Here is a 20,895-nt window from a genome sequence, read left to right as displayed (position 1 = left end):
GGTAGGAAGACATTCTAGGCAGTGTATAAGGTGGAGAGAGATGGTAGGAAGACACTCTAGGCAGTGTATAAGGTGGAGAGAGATGGTAGGAAGACACTCTAGGCAGTGTATAAGGTGGAGAGAGATGGTAGGAAGACACTCTAGGCAGTGTATAAGGTGGAGAGAGATGATAGGAAGACACTCTAGGCAGTGTATAAGGTGGAGAGAGATGATAGGAAGACACTCTAGGCAGTGTATAAGGTGGAGAGAGATGGTAGGAAGACACTCTAGGCAGTGTATAAGGTGGAGAGAGATGATAGGAAGACACTCTAGGCAGTGTATAAGGTGGAGAGAGATGGTAGGAAGACACTCTAGGCAGTGTATAAGGTGGAGAGAGATGGTAGGAAGACACTCTAGGCAGTGTATAAGGTGGAGAGAGATGGTAGGAAGACACTCTAGGCAGTGTATAAGGTGGAGAGAGATGGTAGGAAGACAGTCTAGGCAGTGTATAAGGTGGGAGAGAATGGTAGGAAGACACTCTAGGCAGTGTATAAGGTGGAGAGAGATGATAGGAAGACACTCTAGGCAGTGTATAAGGTGGAGAGAGATGGTAGGAAGACACTCTAGGCAGTGTATAAGGTGGAGAGAGATGATAGGAAGACACTCTAGGCAGTGTATAAGGTGGAGAGAGATGGTAGGAAGACAGTCTAGGCAGTGTATAAGGTGGAGAGAGATGATAGGAAGACACTCTAGGCAGTGTATAAGGTGGAGAGAGATGATAGGAAGACACTCTAGGCAGTGTATAAGGTGGAGAGAGATGGTAGGAAGACAGTCTAGGCAGTGTATAAGGTGGAGAGAGATGGTAGGAAGACACTCTAGGCAGTGTATAAGGTGGAGAGAGATGGTAGGAAGACACTCTAGGCAGTGTATAAGGTGGAGAGAGATGATAGGAAGACACTCTAGGCAGTGTATAAGGTGGAGAGAGATGGTAGGAAGACACTCTAGGCAGTGTATAAGGTGGAGAGAGATGGTAGGAAGACACTCTAGGCAGTGTATAAGGTGGAGAGAGATGATAGGAAGACACTCTAGGCAGTGTATAAGGTGGAGAGAGATGGTAGGAAGACACTCTAGGCAGTGTATAAGGTGGAGAGAGATGGTAGGAAGACACTCTAGGCAGTGTATAAGGTGGAGAGAGATGGTAGGAAGACACTCTAGGCAGTGTATAAGGTGGAGAGAGATGGTAGGAAGACAGCTCTAGGCAGTGTATAACGTGGAGAGAGATGGTAGGAAGACACTCTAGGCAGTGTATAAGGTGGAGAGAGATGATAGGAAGACACTCTAGGCAGTGTATAAGGTGGAGAGAGATGGTAGGAAGACACTCTAGGCAGTGTATAAGGTGGAGAGAGATGATAGGAAGACACTCTAGGCAGTGTATAAGGTGGAGAGAGATGGTAGGAAGACAGTCTAGGCAGTGTATAAGGTGGAGAGAGATGATAGGAAGACACTCTAGGCAGTGTATAAGGTGGAGAGAGATGATAGGAAGACACTCTAGGCAGTGTATAAGGTGGAGAGAGATGGTAGGAAGACACTCTAGGCAGTGTATAAGGTGGAGAGAGATGATAGGAAGACAGTCTAGGCAGTGTATAAGGTGGAGAGAGATGATAGGAAGACACTCTAGGCAGTGTATAAGGTGGAGAGAGATGGTAGGAAGACACTCTAGGCAGTGTATAAGGTGGAGAGAGATGGTAGGAAGACACTCTAGGCAGTGTATAAGGTGGAGAGAGATGGTAGGAAGACACTCTAGGCAGTGTATAAGGTGGAGAGAGATGATAGGAAGACAGTCTAGGCAGTGTATAAGGTGGAGAGATGATAGGAAGACACTCTAGGCAGTGTATAAGGTGGAGAGAGATGGTAGGAAGACAGTCTAGGCAGTGTATAAGGTGGAGAGAGATGATAGGAAGACACTCTAGGCAGTGTATAAGGTGGAGAGAGATGATAGGAAGACACTCTAGGCAGTGTATAAGGTGGAGAGAGATGGTAGGAAGACACTCTAGGCAGTGTATAAGGTGGAGAGAGATGGTAGGAAGACACTCTAGGCAGTGTATAAGGTGGAGAGATGATAGGAAGACACTCTAGGCAGTGTATAAGGTGGAGAGAGATGGTAGGAAGACACTCTAGGCAGTGTATAAGGTGGAGAGAGATGGTAGGAAGACACTCTAGGCAGTGTATAAGGTGGAGAGAGATGGTAGGAAGACACTCTAGGCAGTGTATAAGGTGGAGAGAGATGGTAGGAAGACACTCTAGGCAGTGTATAAGGTGGAGAGAGATGATAGGAAGACACTCTAGGCAGTGTATAAGGTGGAGAGAGATGGTAGGAAGACACTCTAGGCAGTGTATAAGGTGGAGAGAGATGGTAGGAAGACACTCTAGGCAGTGTATAAGGTGGAGAGAGATGGTAGGAAGACACTCTAGGCAGTGTATAAGGTGGAGAGAGATGGTAGGAAGACACTCTAGGCAGTGTATAAGGTGGAGAGAGATGGTAGGAAGACACTCTAGGCAGTGTATAAGGTGGAGAGAGATGGTAGGAAGACACTCTAGGCAGTGTATAAGGTGGAGAGAGATGGTAGGAAGACACTCTAGGCAGTGTATAAGGTGGAGAGAGATGATAGGAAGACACTCTAGGCAGTGTATAAGGTGGAGAGAGATGGTAGGAAGACACTCTAGGCAGTGTATAAGGTGGAGAGAGATGGTAGGAAGACACTCTAGGCAGTGTATAAGGTGGAGAGAGATGGTAGGAAGACACTCTAGGCAGTGTATAAGGTGGAGAGATGGTAGGAAGACACTCTAGGCAGTGTATAAGGTGGAGAGAGATGGTAGGAAGACAGTCTAGGCAGTGTATAAGGTGGAGAGAGATGGATAGGAAGACACTCTAGGCAGTGTATAAGGTGGAGAGAGATGATAGGAAGACACTCTAGGCAGTGTATAAGGTGGAGAGAGATGGTAGGAAGACACTCTAGGCAGTGTATAAGGTGGAGAGAGATGATAGGAAGACACTCTAGGCAGTGTATAAGGTGGAGAGATGATAGGAAGACACTCTAGGCAGTGTATAAGGTGGAGAGAGATGGTAGGAAGACACTCTAGGCAGTGTATAAGGTGGAGAGAGATGGATAGGAAGACACTCTAGGCAGTGTATAAGGTGAGAGAGATGATAGGAAGACACTCTAGGCAGTGTATAAGGTGGAGAGAGATGGTAGGAAGACAGCTCTAGGCAGTGTATAAGGTGGAGAGAGATGGTAGGAAGACACTCTAGGCAGTGTATAAGGTGGAGAGAGATGGTAGGAAGACACTCTAGGCAGTGTATAAGGTGGAGAGAGATGGTAGGAAGACACTCTAGGCAGTGTATAAGGTGGAGAGAGATGGTAGGAAGACACTCTAGGCAGTGTATAAGGTGGAGAGAGATGGTAGGAAGACACTCTAGGCAGTGTATAAGGTGGAGAGATGATAGGAAGACACTCTAGGCAGTGTATAAGGTGGAGAGAGATGGTAGGAAGACAGCTCTAGGCAGTGTATAAGGTGGAGAGAGATGGTAGGAAGACACTCTAGGCAGTGTATAAGGTGAGAGAGATGATAGGAAGACACTCTAGGCAGTGTATAAGGTGGAGAGAGATGGTAGGAAGACAGTCTAGGCAGTGTATAAGGTGGAGAGAGATGGTAGGAAGACACTCTAGGCAGTGTATAAGGTGGAGAGAGATGATAGGAAGACACTCTAGGCAGTGTATAAGGTGGAGAGAGATGGTAGGAAGACACTCTAGGCAGTGTATAAGGTGGAGAGAGATGGTAGGAAGACACTCTAGGCAGTGTATAAGGTGGAGAGAGATGGTAGGAAGACACTCTAGGCAGTGTATAAGGTGGAGAGAGATGGTAGGAAGACACTCTAGGCAGTGTATAAGGTGGAGAGATGATAGGAAGACACTCTAGGCAGTGTATAAGGTGGAGAGAGATGGTAGGAAGACACTCTAGGCAGTGTATAAGGTGGAGAGAGATGGTAGGAAGACACTCTAGGCAGTGTATAAGGTGGAGAGAGATGGTAGGAAGACACTCTAGGCAGTGTATAAGGTGGAGAGAGATGGTAGGAAGACAGTCTAGGCAGTGTATAAGGTGGAGAGAGATGGTAGGAAGACACTCTAGGCAGTGTATAAGGTGGAGAGAGATGATAGGAAGACACTCTAGGCAGTGTATAAGGTGGAGAGAGATGGTAGGAAGACACTCTAGGCAGTGTATAAGGTGGAGAGAGATGATAGGAAGACACTCTAGGCAGTGTATAAGGTGGAGAGAGATGGTAGGAAGACACTCTAGGCAGTGTATAAGGTGGAGAGAGATGGATAGGAAGACACTCTAGGCAGTGTATAAGGTGGAGAGAGATGATAGGAAGACACTCTAGGCAGTGTATAAGGTGGAGAGAGATGGTAGGAAGACACTCTAGGCAGTGTATAAGGTGGAGAGAGATGATAGGAAGACAGTCTAGGCAGTGTATAAGGTGGAGAGAGATGATAGGAAGACACTCTAGGCAGTGTATAAGGTGGAGAGAGATGGTAGGAAGACACTCTAGGCAGTGTATAAGGTGGAGAGAGATGGTAGGAAGACACTCTAGGCAGTGTATAAGGTGGAGAGAGATGGTAGGAAGACACTCTAGGCAGTGTATAAGGTGGAGAGATGATAGGAAGACACTCTAGGCAGTGTATAAGGTGGAGAGATGATAGGAAGACACTCTAGGCAGTGTATAAGGTGGAGAGAGATGGTAGGAAGACAGTCTAGGCAGTGTATAAGGTGGAGAGAGATGATAGGAAGACACTCTAGGCAGTGTATAAGGTGGAGAGAGATGATAGGAAGACACTCTAGGCAGTGTATAAGGTGGAGAGAGATGGTAGGAAGACACTCTAGGCAGTGTATAAGGTGGAGAGAGATGGTAGGAAGACACTCTAGGCAGTGTATAAGGTGGAGAGATGATAGGAAGACACTCTAGGCAGTGTATAAGGTGGAGAGAGATGGTAGGAAGACACTCTAGGCAGTGTATAAGGTGGAGAGAGATGGTAGGAAGACACTCTAGGCAGTGTATAAGGTGGAGAGAGATGGTAGGAAGACACTCTAGGCAGTGTATAAGGTGGAGAGAGATGGTAGGAAGACACTCTAGGCAGTGTATAAGGTGGAGAGAGATGATAGGAAGACACTCTAGGCAGTGTATAAGGTGGAGAGAGATGGTAGGAAGACACTCTAGGCAGTGTATAAGGTGGAGAGAGATGGTAGGAAGACACTCTAGGCAGTGTATAAGGTGGAGAGAGATGGTAGGAAGACACTCTAGGCAGTGTATAAGGTGGAGAGAGATGGTAGGAAGACACTCTAGGCAGTGTATAAGGTGGAGAGAGATGGTAGGAAGACACTCTAGGCAGTGTATAAGGTGGAGAGAGATGATAGGAAGACACTCTAGGCAGTGTATAAGGTGGAGAGAGATGGTAGGAAGACACTCTAGGCAGTGTATAAGGTGGAGAGAGATGATAGGAAGACACTCTAGGCAGTGTATAAGGTGGAGAGATGGTAGGAAGACACTCTAGGCAGTGTATAAGGTGGAGAGATGGTAGGAAGACACTCTAGGCAGTGTATAAGGTGGAGAGAGATGGTAGGAAGACACTCTAGGCAGTGTATAAGGTGGAGAGATGGTAGGAAGACACTCTAGGCAGTGTATAAGGTGGAGAGAGATGGTAGGAAGACAGTCTAGGCAGTGTATAAGGTGGAGAGAGATGATAGGAAGACATTCTAGGCAGTGTATAAGGTGGAGAGAGATGATAGGAAGACACTCTAGGCAGTGTATAAGGTGGAGAGAGATGGTAGGAAGACACTCTAGGCAGTGTATAAGGTGGAGAGATGATAGGAAGACACTCTAGGCAGTGTATAAGGTGGAGAGATGATAGGAAGACACTCTAGGCAGTGTATAAGGTGGAGAGAGATGGTAGGAAGACAGTCTAGGCAGTGTATAAGGTGGAGAGAGATGATAGGAAGACACTCTAGGCAGTGTATAAGGTGGAGAGAGATGATAGGAAGACACTCTAGGCAGTGTATAAGGTGGAGAGAGATGGTAGGAAGACACTCTAGGCAGTGTATAAGGTGGAGAGAGATGGTAGGAAGACACTCTAGGCAGTGTATAAGGTGGAGAGAGATGGTAGGAAGACACTCTAGGCAGTGTATAAGGTGGAGAGAGATTGTAGGAAGACACTCTAGGCAGTGTATAAGGTGGAGAGAGATGGTAGGAAGACACTCTAGGCAGTGTATAAGGTGGAGAGAGATGGTAGGAAGACACTCTAGGCAGTGTATAAGGTGGAGAGATGATAGGAAGACACTCTAGGCAGTGTATAAGGTGGAGAGAGATGGTAGGAAGACAGTCTAGGCAGTGTATAAGGTGGAGAGAGATGGTAGGAAGACACTCTAGGCAGTGTATAAGGTGGAGAGATGATAGGAAGACACTCTAGGCAGTGTATAAGGTGGAGAGAGATGGTAGGAAGACAGTCTAGGCAGTGTATAAGGTGGAGAGAGATGATAGGAAGACACTCTAGGCAGTGTATAAGGTGGAGAGAGATGGTAGGAAGATACTCTAGGCAGTGTATAAGGTGGAGAGAGATGGTAGGAAGACACTCTAGGCAGTGTATAAGGTGGAGAGAGATGGTAGGAAGACACTCTAGGCAGTGTATAAGGTGGAGAGAGATGGTAGGAAGACACTCTAGGCAGTGTATAAGGTGGAGAGAGATGGTAGGAAGACACTCTAGGCAGTGTATAAGGTGGAGAGAGATGGTAGGAAGACACTCTAGGCAGTGTATAAGGTGGAGAGAGATGGTAGGAAGACACTCTAGGCAGTGTATAAGGTGGAGAGAGATTGTAGGAAGACACTCTAGGCAGTGTATAAGGTGGAGAGAGATGGTAGGAAGACACTCTAGGCAGTGTATAAGGTGGAGAGAGATGGTAGGAAGACACTCTAGGCAGTGTATAAGGTGGAGAGATGATAGGAAGACACTCTAGGCAGTGTATAAGGTGGAGAGAGATGGTAGGAAGACAGTCTAGGCAGTGTATAAGGTGGAGAGAGATGGTAGGAAGACACTCTAGGCAGTGTATAAGGTGGAGAGATGATAGGAAGACACTCTAGGCAGTGTATAAGGTGGAGAGAGATGGTAGGAAGACACTCTAGGCAGTGTATAAGGTGGAGAGAGATGGTAGGAAGACACTCTAGGCAGTGTATAAGGTGGAGAGAGATGGTAGGAAGACACTCTAGGCAGTGTATAAGGTGGAGAGAGATGGTAGGAAGACACTCTAGGCAGTGTATAAGGTGGAGAGAGATGGTAGGAAGACACTCTAGGCAGTGTATAAGGTGGAGAGAGATGGTAGGAAGACACTCTAGGCAGTGTATAAGGTGGAGAGATGATAGGAAGACACTCTAGGCAGTGTATAAGGTGGAGAGAGATGGTAGGAAGACAGTCTAGGCAGTGTATAAGGTGGAGAGAGATGATAGGAAGACACTCTAGGCAGTGTATAAGGTGGAGAGAGATGATAGGAAGACACTCTAGGCAGTGTATAAGGTGGAGAGAGATGGTAGGAAGACACTCTAGGCAGTGTATAAGGTGGAGAGAGATGGTAGGAAGACACTCTAGGCAGTGTATAAGGTGGAGAGAGATGATAGGAAGACACTCTAGGCAGTGTATAAGGTGGAGAGAGATGGTAGGAAGACACTCTAGGCAGTGTATAAGGTGCAGAGAGATGGTAGGAAGACAGTCTAGGCAGTGTATAAGGTGGAGAGATGATAGGAAGACACTCTAGGCAGTGTATAAGGTGGAGAGAGATGATAGGAAGACACTCTAGGCAGTGTATAAGGTGGAGAGAGATGGTAGGAAGACACTCTAGGCAGTGTATAAGGTGGAGAGAGATGGTAGGAAGACACTCTAGGCAGTGTATAAGGTGGAGAGATGATAGGAAGACACTCTAGGCAGTGTATAAGGTGGAGAGAGATGATAGGAAGACACTCTAGGCAGTGTATAAGGTGGAGAGAGATGGTAGGAAGACACTCTAGGCAGTGTATAAGGTGGAGAGAGATGATAGGAAGACACTCTAGGCAGTGTATAAGGTGGAGAGATGGTAGGAAGACACTCTAGGCAGTGTATAAGGTGGAGAGATGGTAGGAAGACACTCTAGGCAGTGTATAAGGTGGAGAGAGATGGTAGGAAGACACTCTAGGCAGTGTATAAGGTGGAGAGATGGTAGGAAGACACTCTAGGCAGTGTATAAGGTGGAGAGAGATGGTAGGAAGACAGTCTAGGCAGTGTATAAGGTGGAGAGAGATGATAGGAAGACACTCTAGGCAGTGTATAAGGTGGAGAGAGATGATAGGAAGACACTCTAGGCAGTGTATAAGGTGGAGAGAGATGGTAGGAAGACACTCTAGGCAGTGTATAAGGTGGAGAGATGATAGGAAGACACTCTAGGCAGTGTATGAGGTGGAGAGATGATAGGAAGACACTCTAGGCAGTGTATAAGGTGGAGAGAGATGGTAGGAAGACAGTCTAGGCAGTGTATAAGGTGGAGAGAGATGATAGGAAGACACTCTAGGCAGTGTATAAGGTGGAGAGAGATGGTAGGAAGACACTCTAGGCAGTGTATAAGGTGGAGAGAGATGGTAGGAAGACACTCTAGGCAGTGTATAAGGTGGAGAGAGATGGTAGGAAGACACTCTAGGCAGTGTATAAGGTGGAGAGAGATGGTAGGAAGACACTCTAGGCAGTGTATAAGGTGGAGAGATGATAGGAAGACACTCTAGGCAGTGTATAAGGTGGAGAGAGATGGTAGGAAGACAGTCTAGGCAGTGTATAAGGTGGAGAGAGATGATAGGAAGACACTCTAGGCAGTGTATAAGGTGGAGAGAGATGATAGGAAGACACTCTAGGCAGTGTATAAGGTGGAGAGAGATGGTAGGAAGACACTCTAGGCAGTGTATAAGGTGGAGAGAGATGGTAGGAAGACACTCTAGGCAGTGTATAAGGTGGAGAGAGATGGTAGGAAGACACTCTAGGCAGTGTATAAGGTGGAGAGAGATGATAGGAAGACACTCTAGGCAGTGTATAAGGTGGAGAGAGATGATAGGAAGACACTCTAGGCAGTGTATAAGGTGGAGAGAGATGGTAGGAAGACACTCTAGGCAGTGTATAAGGTGGAGAGAGATGATAGGAAGACACTCTAGGCAGTGTATAAGGTGGAGAGAGATGGTAGGAAGACACTCTAGGCAGTGTATAAGGTGGAGAGAGATGGTAGGAAGACACTCTAGGCAGTGTATAAGGTGGAGAGAGATGGTAGGAAGACAGTCTAGGCAGTGTATAAGGTGGAGAGAGATGGTAGGAAGACAGTCTAGGCAGTGTATAAGGTGGAGAGAGATGGTAGGAAGACACTCTAGGCAGTGTATAAGGTGGAGAGAGATGATAGGAAGACACTCTAGGCAGTGTATAAGGTGGAGAGAGATGATAGGAAGACACTCTAGGCAGTGTATAAGGTGGAGAGAGATGGTAGGAAGACACTCTAGGCAGTGTATAAGGTGGAGAGAGATGGTAGGAAGACACTCTAGGCAGTGTATAAGGTGGAGAGAGATGATAGGAAGACAGTCTAGGCAGTGTATAAGGTGGAGAGAGATGATAGGAAGACACTCTAGGCAGTGTATAAGGTGGAGAGAGATGGTAGGAAGACACTCTAGGCAGTGTATAAGGTGGAGAGATGATAGGAAGACACTCTAGGCAGTGTATAAGGTGGAGAGATGATAGGAAGACACTCTAGGCAGTGTATAAGGTGGAGAGATGATAGGAAGACAGTCTAGGCAGTGTATAAGGTGGAGAGATGATAGGAAGACACTCTAGGCAGTGTATAAGGTGGAGAGATGATAGGAAGACACTCTAGGCAGTGTATAAGGTGGAGAGATGATAGGAAGACACTCTAGGCAGTGTATAAGGTGGAGAGATGATAGGAAGACAGTCTAGGCAGTGTATAAGGTGGAGAGAGATGGTAGGAAGACACTCTAGGCAGTGTATAAGGTGGAGAGATGATAGGAAGACACTCTAGGCAGTGTATAAGGTGGAGAGAGATGGTAGGAAGACACTCTAGGCAGTGTATAAGGTGGAGAGAGATGGTAGGAAGACACTCTAGGCAGTGTATAAGGTGGAGAGAGATGGTAGGAAGACACTCTAGGCAGTGTATAAGGTGGAGAGAGATGGTAGGAAGACACTCTAGGCAGTGTATAAGGTGGAGAGAGATGGTAGGAAGACACTATAGGCAATAACCTCTGCACATATGTACATACACAGGTGTGTATGTGCCCACACACCTGTATTCACAGATAATATACATGTTATTGTCTCCATGTGCACATTGTTCTCACATCATTTATTATGTTCTGATAGAAAAAAGATAAGGGACAAATAATAGAGACATCAAATTTCAAAATTATTTTTGAAAATATTTTGTTAAATTTTGTTGTGTGTGTGTGTGTGTGTGTGTGTGCGCCCACATACCTGCCACACATGATACATGTGTGGGGAGCAGAGGACAATTTGCAGGTATGAGTTCTCACCGCCACGTGGCAGCAGGCATTGAACTCAAGTCTTCCGACTTGATGGCAAACACCTTTGTTTACTGAGCCATCTCATTGCCTAATTATTCTAATAATATTACTCATTTAGCAGTTTCTCTCAACTTGTGTGTGGTTTTCTAAAAGGAAGTGTGTGTGTGTGTGTGTGTGTGTGTGTGTGTGTGTGTGTGTGTATATATATATATATATATATATATATATATATATATATATATATATATATATAGTAAGTTCATATATTGTGAGATCTAATGCCAATTTCTGGTTGTTCATGAATAATACTAGTTAGTTTTTGTCTAAATCCCTCTTTATCTTTTTAACCAAAATTCTGCTGGCCCCTGTTATTTAAATGTTTTCTTTCCTTTTGTGCTCTCTGCAGAATAGAAAGACGGGTAGGACCTGTGCAGACGTGTGCACAGACCTTCCCTTTGAGACTTGTGCTTGCTAGCTTCCTTTCTTTTTGTCTTTATTTGCTTGTTTTTATTTTTTGTTTTTTCTTTTTGTTTTGTTGTTGTGGTTTTAGACCAGGCTGGTCTTAAACTCATATTGATCCACATGCGTCTGCCTTCTAGGTGCTGGAATTACTGCTTTGCTTTTAGTAACTCTTATTTCCTCTTGCTGACACTTGAAGTGTTTATTGCATTTTACATGTTTGAGTGGATAAGTAACCTCCGCACTTAAAGTTTAAGGTCTTTCTCCAGCTGCCCTTTTCATCATTGCTATAGAGCAAGAATCATGGGGAGGGTTCCTGGTATCATGATTGATAGTTTCAGTCTCATCTATCCTCAGCCCTGTCTCTCAGGATCCCTGTGTCTTGTCATTAGGATCTCCATGGTGAAAATAATGTTATTTGAGGCTTATTTCATAAATCACAATAGAAACCCCCATTTGGGATTACAACACTTAGCAAGTGGGGGAAATGAGATCGCACAGGGAATATGCCATATAGTTGAGCTACGGATCAACATGGTGGGTGAGTTTTAACGTGATTAATCTAGTAGTTCAGTTAGGATTAAAGCATACGTGGGAATTAGTGGAAAGCCGTAACTTCTCATTAGATTCCCGATGTCCCTTTTTGCCAGTGGCATCTTTGGGGAAACTGGCTTGATGCTGAGACCTGTGCCTTAGTGCCGTGTGAGGTCCAGGGTCATTGTGAGGCTGTAGAGTCCCATGACCTCTCACAGCCTAAGGCTCGTGGTGGTTTATCTTTCTCATTGCTGCCACAGAACACCTGACAGAAATGACTTAAGGAAGGTTAGTTTGGTGGTGCGTCATTCCGTCACCCCTGGGGGCAGAGAGCTCAGGCACTCACTGTGTGCTCGGCCAAACACAAGGGATCTGACTGACCTTGAGAGGCAGGTCAGAAACCGCCCTCTTCTGTGTGTTGTGAAGGACTGTACTTGAAGTTAGTAATCCACATGTAGAATATCATAAACTGTTAGAAATTCTTAGAATTCTTCACATGGGGGTTAGTAGGACTACATTCTTTTGATTTTGGGGTCCTGGGGATGGACAGGGTCTTAACTCTGACTGAGGCTGTCCTGGAATTTGGCCAAGTTTACTTGGAATTTATAGTAATTCTCCTGTATCAGCCTCTTAAATTTTAATTTAAATTTGAACTTTATTTTTTTTTAGTTTAGATTTGTTTATGTGTATGAGTATTTTGCCTGCATATGTGCATGCATACCATGTGTTCTACAATACCCTTGGGGACCAGAAGAGGGCGTCAGAGCCCCGGGAACTGGGAGTTACAGGTTATGAGCTACCATGTGGCTGCTGCAACCAAACTGGTCCTCTACAAGAACAATAAAGTTCTTAACATTGAACCATTTTCCCAGGCCCAGTTAAAAAAATATTATACAAGGTTACATAAGGCCATTACATGTGTGTATACAGTGTACTTGGAGTATTTTCATGCATGTATACAGTGTTCTTGGAGCCCACATGCCTGTACACAGTGTTCTTGGAGTATATATGCATATATACAGTATGCTAGGAGCATACATGTGTGCGTGTATATAGTATACCTGGAGCATTACATGTGTGTGTACAGTATACTTGGAGCATTTTTGTGCGTGTATACAGTGTACCTGGACCATTTAGATGTGTATGTATACAGTATACCTGGAGCATTTACATGTGTTTGTACAGTGTACCTGAAGTATTACATGCGTGTGCACAGTGTACTTGGTGTTAGGAATTTTCCTAACGTGAGCTCATGTATTTATTTACTTTGTATGGGCACGCCATATTTCTCTCCTGCCATATGGTTCCTGGATAGTAAACTCAGATTGTCCGGCGTGATTGGTAGTAAGCCGCTTGACTCTGAGCCATTGGTCCTCAACATTCCTAGTGCTGTGACCCTTAAGTGTAGTTCCTCATGTTGTGATGACCTCCACCCATAAAATTATGTTCATTGCCACTTCATAACTGCAGTTTTACTACTGTTGTGAATCATAATGTAAATTTCTGTGTTTTCTCATGGTCCTAGGTGATTTCTGTGAAAGGGTCACTCAACCCCTAAAGTGGTTTCGACCCACAGGTTCAGAACTGCTGCTCTGAGTGATCTCACTGGCCCCTTTTGGTGCTTATACCAGAAATAAAATCGGGCTTTTAACATTATTATTATTTTTTTTAGAGCATCTTTAGTAAAAGTAAAGTATTTCTGGGGAAATAAAATTTTATTTTTGTTATTAAAAAATATGTATGAGTGTTTTGCCTGTGTGTATGTCTTTGTACCACTTGTACCACAGAAGTAGGGAGAAGACATCAGATCTCCTGAGTTACAGATGACTGGGAGCTGCTCTGTGGGTAGGTGGTAGAAGCTAGGAATCACATCTGGGTCTTCTGGAAGAACACTTCCATGTTACCAGAATTAGAAAATATTTTAAAATTTTAAAATATTTAAAAATGCTTAATTTTAGTTTGTCATTTGTGTGTGTGTGTTTGTGTGTGCATGTGCGTACACATGTACATATGTGTGTCTGTGCACACATTGGAAGTTGGGACAGCATTTGGGAGGAGATTTTTCCTTCTGTCATGGTTTCTGGGATTAGAGTCAGAGCTCTTTTCCTTATTGAACTATCTTGCCGCTGTCTGGTATTAGCAGAATTCTAAAATATGTCTAAATGGAAATTATTTGTGGGCTAATGAAATGACCTAATGGCCAGAATAAAATTCCTGGAACTCATGATGGAAGGAAAAAACAGTTCTGCAATTTGTCATCATTCTTTCGCATCCATGTGCATGCACACTACGTGCACAGCACACACACACACACACACACACACTAAATGTAATTCAAAAAGAAAATGGGGCTGGACAGATGGCTCATAGGTTAAGAGCACTGGCTGCTTTTCAAGAGGGAGTTGGCATTTGGTCCCAGCACCCACATGGTGGCACACAGCAGTCTGTAACTCCAATTCCAGGAGTTGTAAAATGCCCTTCTGGACTCTGTGGGCACCAAGTATGCACGTGGTGTACATAGATACATGGAGCCACTCAAGCAAACATGTAAAATAAAAATGCTAATCATTTACGAAATTGTTGTAAGGCATAGACAAAATTATGTTACAATTTCTAATCCATTAGTTTTAAGTTCTAGGATACAGGTTTCACGGATAGACTCGCTAATCAGTATTGTCATTTATGTGTATAGTGGAGCCAATAATGGAAGGGTGTGAATCACTACTTGTGTCTGTATATTACGTGGAATGCTAAATTCTGCACTGGGCAAAGACTATTGAAACTACTAGACTTGAGTTTACAAGTCATTCTGACTTTGTTGCTTTCTGTATAGACAGAGTCAGTAGTGATAACCAAGTAACTACCTTGCTTCATTATGTTCTGTTCCAGCTGTGTTGTGTAAAAATTAACAGAAGGGAGAAGATACTATGGGGGCTAGAGAGTGTAGGTAACTCTGTAGATCTAGGTTCAGTATTTACCAAAAAAGTAGAAAGAAGGAAAGTACTATGCATGCAATTGATGGAAAGCGTAGAATTAACAATTTTGTATTGTGTACAAAAATTTGTTTTCATAATTCTTCATTTTTCTTCTCTTTAAGGCTTCTCATTTCTTCTGGGGACTCTGGGCTTTGATCCAAGCCAAGTACTCCACAATTGAGTTTGATTTCCTTGGGTAAGATGATGTGTGAACTGTGAGGTGCTGTCTGTCTGGACTTGGTTGTTCTAGTGTGTAGAGATGGCAGGCGGTGCTTTGAAGGCCATGTGCACTTAAGCCGTGCAGAAGCTTCCAGGCTGGCGAGTGCTTAGCATAGGAGTGTCCAGTAGGTGGTGCAGCAGGCTAAGCTGAAGGGCTGAGGTCAGCTCTGAGTTTTCCTTGTTCTTTCTTCACTAGGTACGCTGTTGTTCGCTTTAACCAGTACTTTAAAATGAAGCCCGAGGTCACAGCGCTAAAGATGCCTGAGTAAAGAAGACACCTCATTGTTCTCCAGGAGCTGAGCAGTGCTTGTGGATGTTTCTTAAGAAATTCCGAAAGCCAATATTTGTTAACACTCATTTAATTTGGTTATCTTGCTTTACAAATTATGCCTCTAAACAGCCAATCTATTTTTAAATAGAATGATGTTAAAAATATGGTTACTGTTGTCAGTATGTGACGGGCTAGAGATTTGTCCACCAGTGGAAAGAATCGAGTCGGCTTTAGCCTTTGGCAGCACAGTCCGTGTTCCATGTAATGATTTGTTACAGATTTGACATGACTGACTACCTTTCATCTTTCCTTTGTTGTTCAGTGTATAAAATGAGATGTTGTAGAGATCTTTTAAAAGTTTTGTTATAGGGTTAATTTTAGAAAAACATTCTTGTTTAGTGTTGTGACCTTTGTAAAATGAATTATTTACTCTTGACATGGCAGTCACTGCCTTCGTAGTAACTTAGGGTGTTCTAGACTTTTCTAGAGAAGTGCCCACTGAAGAGGGAGCAAGGCAGTTACTGTCTCTAGGGGTATACTTTCTTGAATTGGAAATTGGAAATGATTTCTCTGAAGAATACAACTTAGAGTTAAATTGTCTCTTTATATAGCCTGACAATATAAAATATATTTACTGTATAATCCTGGAATATAAGTATAACAATTTAATGTTAAAATGTGTATTAAGTCATGTTTTAAAATACTAGATATGGTCATTTAAGGTAATAGTCCCAGTTTTTAGAATTTACGTATCAAATTGTTTCTAATCAAAAATTTTGTTTAACTTGATTCTTTTTTTGTTTATTTAGTAATAGCCGATATTGTTCATATTTGAAACAAACATGCAGAGTTCATCATACTTGGAAGCAAGGAATATCATTTAGATTCTTTCTATTCGGATTCATTCCTTAGGTTTGTTTTGTGTCTGTAGAGTCAGCAAATGATTGCTTATACATGTAATTTCAGAGTAATATTGTTAAAGCAGTTAGAAGAACCAGTAAGGAACATTTAGGTAGGTCATTGAGCTTGAATACTTAAAATCTTAACAAATAAGGAAATGTGAATTAAATAAGTAGTCGTGGTAGGAGGACTTGTTTTATCTTGTTTTTGTTAGTCTAGTTTTTATTTTTCTATAGATGTGAGAGGGAAGCAATTATTAAATGGAAGGAAGTTAGGTCTTTGAGGTAGACCGGAAGGCTTTAATCTTTGAAGACTGTGGACTTGAACAGTCACAGCTAACTTAGCTTAGTCAGACAGGCTTTGCACTTTGGTCACATAAGTGCTTTTGTACTAAGTTGGCTCCATGGATCTGCATATTTAAAGTCTGCAGTGCAGATCTATCCTAAGACATTGTCTGGTATATTGTTCCACATGACTTCTGTTCTCAGACAAGTGCTTTAAAATACTTGGATTGTCTCAACGTGTTCAAAGCTAATAAAGTAAGTACAAACACTTACAGGCCATGGCCATTTGAGATGGTAAATTCTAGCCACGTAAACAGACTCCTAAGTATGTGTCTCTAACAGTGTTAGACCTGGATTTGGTTTCTACCTCCCTAATGTTGTAAAGTTCACTTTTGTTTTTATGAATCACATTACTGTAAGATCATTACAATTCTGCCGACTTCTTTGAATGAAAACAAATAATGACTACTAGCTCTTTTCAATGTTAAAGCAAACCTACAAAAACTGGCTTAGTGGAATTTTCATTTGTGATTGGAACATTGTCATAGAATGATAAAAATGTGAGCCTCCTGATTCTTTGCTTTCCTCCTCTTAAAATCCAAGAGTATGTGTCACATGGAAACACTGGAGAAGACAGTGTTGGCTAGTCTGTTCCTGTTCTTGAGAGTGCTTTGAGTGGAGGCTTACCATGCTGCTGCTTCTGCTGGTGGTGGTGGACTGCGTAGCAGCCAGCTGAGACCGCTGCCCCAGAGACGCCGGTGGCAGTGCATGCACCAACAGCGAGGCGTCCTTGTTCATCCTGCTAGCATGGAGGAGATCTTGGAAGAAGACGAGCACATGTAAACTGTTGTCCCCATTCCTTGGCTAGATTTGGGTGCTCTGATGTGCCTGCTTCCCATGCAGCTTTTGGGGATCATGGTGTAGATTATCAACAGGATTCAAAAATGTCTTTCCTTTGTATTGACCATGTAAGGGATTCTAAAGAGGGTACATTGGGACAGCTCGGAAGAGCATCCCTCTAAAATGTGTCCTGTGGCTTGCTAGGATATTAGTTGCCTTCTTTTGTTAAGCTAAGGAACTTGAATGCCTTACCTAATCACTCAACTGGTGGTAAGCTCATTTTGTAAATATGAAAGTGGATGTTAGAAGTGGCATTCCTGGATGTTCAATGTTAATCAATAGACCGTAGTGGCCTGGATGCTGTAACAAGCAAAATTCCACATTTCTGCCCTCTACCCTGATCCTGTCTCCCTGGCACACCTGTATGATCTTGAACCTGACCAATGATATTTGATTTCCCTCCCCTCTTCTAATCCTGTGCTACCACCATTTTCTGGAAATGAGATGTGGTGGACACGTCTCACTGTTGACATGATCTGCCTGAGATCAACATGAGCACAAACCTCATCAACTAGGTCTGCCTGGAGTGTAAATAAGCAGCTGTAATTAGTGTGAGTTGTGTCCTGCATACAAGAGTGTGTAGTTTTGCATTTTCCTTTGTAGAAGTTTTTCTGTCACTAAATGATCCAGTCTGTTGGTGTTTGGCTGGGAACAGTGCACACCTCTAGCTGTGCAGTGAGATAGCAAGAACTGGAAGTAAGCTTTATTGGGTTTAGTTAATGTTGTATTTATTTATTCAGCCTCTCAGTGCCTAATAAGACTTTTCTCCAGTTTTTACTCAGCTGTTGATTTGTGTGTGTGTGTGTGTGTGTGTGTGTGTATTAGATTCTGGGAAGCAGTGAATTTATAGCTCACTCTTTGACTCACAATTTGAGGGTAAAGGAAGCTAAAAATGTAATTTGGTGTTTATAAACTGAAGTGTGGCCCACTTTTCTATTTTCAGAGTTTGTTGACACTTTCGACAAAATCTTGGTATTCAGTGTGACTGTAAATCACACCCATAAAAGACATAGGGCAAATGGCATCTCTTAGTTTTGTCAGGTGGCTTCTCTGGAGCAGTTCAGTGTGGGGCTATGAGAAGAATGGTGGCTTTTATGACAACTATCCCGTGTTTATTTTAACTTCATGAGTTTAGACTTAAAGGAAGATTTCCCCCAAGCACTCTAGAGGAAATGTCCTCAGGCCTCTGAGTTACCCAGAAACCGCCTGTACCTCCTGATGCTCTCACTACCTTACCTGATGGAGAAAGGGAGTAGTGTCAGGGTTTGGGGTTTGGTTTTTCTTGACTTGCTTTTAAGCATTTTATACTGCATTCCTGAGTACTGTAGACTTAAATATTTCCCTGTTAATCTGTCATCCTGTTGACAAAGTCAACAGTGCTTTGTCCTGGGGTTTTCACACAGAAGGTGAGCGCAGGTGGAGACTAGCCTCTGAGTGTGTCTCACTTCAGGGCCTGTTGCTGTGGTCTTTCTTCTCCGTCAGATGTCATGATGGCCTTTACTGTGAAGCTGAGCTGCATCTTCAGTCATGTTTCTGTTGTGAAAGGCAAGTTGAGGCACGGCGAGCTGCCTTTCCCTATAGTGACGGCAGTGTTAAATCTTGGGTTTGACGAATGCTATTAGCTATTCCAGATAAAACATCCCTGTTTTTGGAACTTCAACCCGTATTTCTGTAAAAGAAAATACTTGAGGTTTTTGTATTACCTTGAATTCCTGAAGACTAAATTCAGTGATATGTTAAATGAGTTAGATTTGTTTGAGTAGTTTTTATGCTGAAAAATTTTCAATTTTGGCACAATTTGATATGGGAAGAAACCCCAAAGTGTTTGGATTAGAAACAAATACTGATGCTTCACTCATAAGCACTTTAAAGTTGTATGTTGGAGGCTACTCTCCTGGACTGTGCGCTGTGGTACCACCAACACCACCTTTGTCCATTGTGCATTGTATGGCGTGTATACTTGCAAAAATACTTCTTAAAATAGTTACAGTTTTACCTTTTAGTTATCTTGCTCACTGTGATAATTTTGAGCCGATTAATACGTTAATAAAACACTAGATGCTTACAGAACTGAAACATCACCTTGTCTTTTGATTGGTTTGTGAAAGTGGAGCAGGAAAACCTAGTGGATTGGAATTACAGGCTTCCTAGCCAGGAACTTTGAGAGCTGGGTTGAAACCCATGACACCTGCGGAGCAGTGGAGGGAGAACGGAGTACCTGCTCGCCATGCCTGCACTGTGGCATGCGGCTGCTTGTTTGTAGGTAGTGACGAACTGAGTGTTCATTGTCAATAATCTCAAGTTGTCCTCTGTATTTACCTGTACTAAAGTAACTGTAAACTAATGGAACCCACAAGAACTTTTCTGTATTTAGGAGCTTTTGTACAGCAAGGTCAAACATCCTGATTGAAGGAAGAAGACATGGTGTTATCTATATGCAAGGGGAAAAGCTGAACTTTCATTCAAAGAGAACTGTCGTTGCGTTAGCCGTCTGTTGAATCGGGAAGCTGTGGCATAGATCTGAAATTTGTGTTTCTCAAATGTGAATTGTAGTCTAATGCTGCTTTGTATAGACTATAAGTGCTATGGATAGTCTCAGCACTGAACATGCATCGATACCTCGCAGATGAATGCAGCCTTTGTCCTAGGTTTCCCTACGCCTCAGCCAGTGTCTGAGTGTCGGAGAACTTGCTCATCTGTTTGCTAGCGGAGATACTTCCTGCTTTTTCCTTTGTTGTTACATATTTTATGTTTTATGTTTGAAATTTAAGTTTTACTACTGTTAATTTAAGTAAGATTTGTTTCGTGGCTATAATGGCATCGCCAGTGAAATCAACAGCCTCATTCATGTAGCTGCTGAAGTGACATTTGTGTTCTGTGTTCATGGACTTGCAACGAAGCCGTGTTTCTGTTAAGATACAAGTGCGGCTTAGGCTTTATTTCTGTTTAATAAGGCTTTCTACCATTGATTAAATGAAGGAATGTATCTTTTTGAAGAGATTTATATTCTGTAAATAAACATTGGTTGTAACAATAAAGTTGAGTTCTAACTATAATGTGTCCCTGTTATTTGTACTCTCCTTGGAGATTGTCTCTTGTAGAATACATGGAAATACAAGACTTTAAAGGATTGGAGTTTAGTGATGAGTGTTTGCCTAGCAAGTGTACTCACTGTCTTAGTTTTGCTCCCTAAAACCAGAGGAGGAATAAGGGCTTTCCAGAGTCAGCAGTAAGGCCTGGGGAGCCATCTGCTTAGGAGAGCAGTTAGTGACTGAGCAGTCATGAGGCCTGGAGTTTGGATCCCGGACACACATAGCAATCCAGGTGCTCCACACACACCTGTACCCCAGCTCCCAGGGCATGGAAACAGATGGTCATTAGGGCTTGCTGACTCCCAGCCTAGCCAAGGATACATGAGCCCGGGTTCAAGGAAAGACTCTCAGAGGAACAGATGAAGCATGACAGGACTCGTAGCTTCCTCCTTCAGACCCATGCACCCACATAGGTTTGTGCGTAATTTTTTCCTTTACAAAGGTATGCAACTGTATGTTTGGGGCAATTTAAAGTTTCTGATTGTGCAGCTGTTCTGTTGCTATGATAATATGCCATGGCCAGAAGCAACCTAAGAATTTGTTTTGTCTTACAGTTTCTGAGAGGTAAGTCATAGAGGAAGGCGTGGTTGTGGTAGAAGCAGGAAGCTTGGGTGGTCCTTCTCTTCCCTCTTCTCCCCTCCGCTCC

At 43.3% G+C, this 20,895-nt stretch overlaps 1 protein-coding gene across 1 annotated transcript in view; it reads left to right on the top strand.

Annotated features, from left to right (window-relative positions):
* Etnk1 (ethanolamine kinase 1) overlaps positions 1–20,213 on the top strand; it is a 57,345-nt gene extending 37,132 nt beyond the window's left edge. The window contains exons 7-8 of the mRNA XM_075982325.1: positions 14,706–14,779; positions 14,999–20,213. Coding sequence (XP_075838440.1) covers positions 14,706–14,779; positions 14,999–15,071 — 147 coding nt within the window. The 3' untranslated portion in view covers positions 15,072–20,213. The remainder of the gene's footprint in view (positions 1–14,705; positions 14,780–14,998) is intronic.
* Positions 20,214–20,895: the final 682 nt, after the last annotated feature.

This window comes from Microtus pennsylvanicus, chromosome 8, assembly GCF_037038515.1.
Source record: "Microtus pennsylvanicus isolate mMicPen1 chromosome 8, mMicPen1.hap1, whole genome shotgun sequence".
NCBI classification, from domain to species: domain Eukaryota; kingdom Metazoa; phylum Chordata; class Mammalia; order Rodentia; family Cricetidae; genus Microtus; species Microtus pennsylvanicus.
This window is presented reverse-complemented; position numbering and strand designations above follow the sequence as displayed.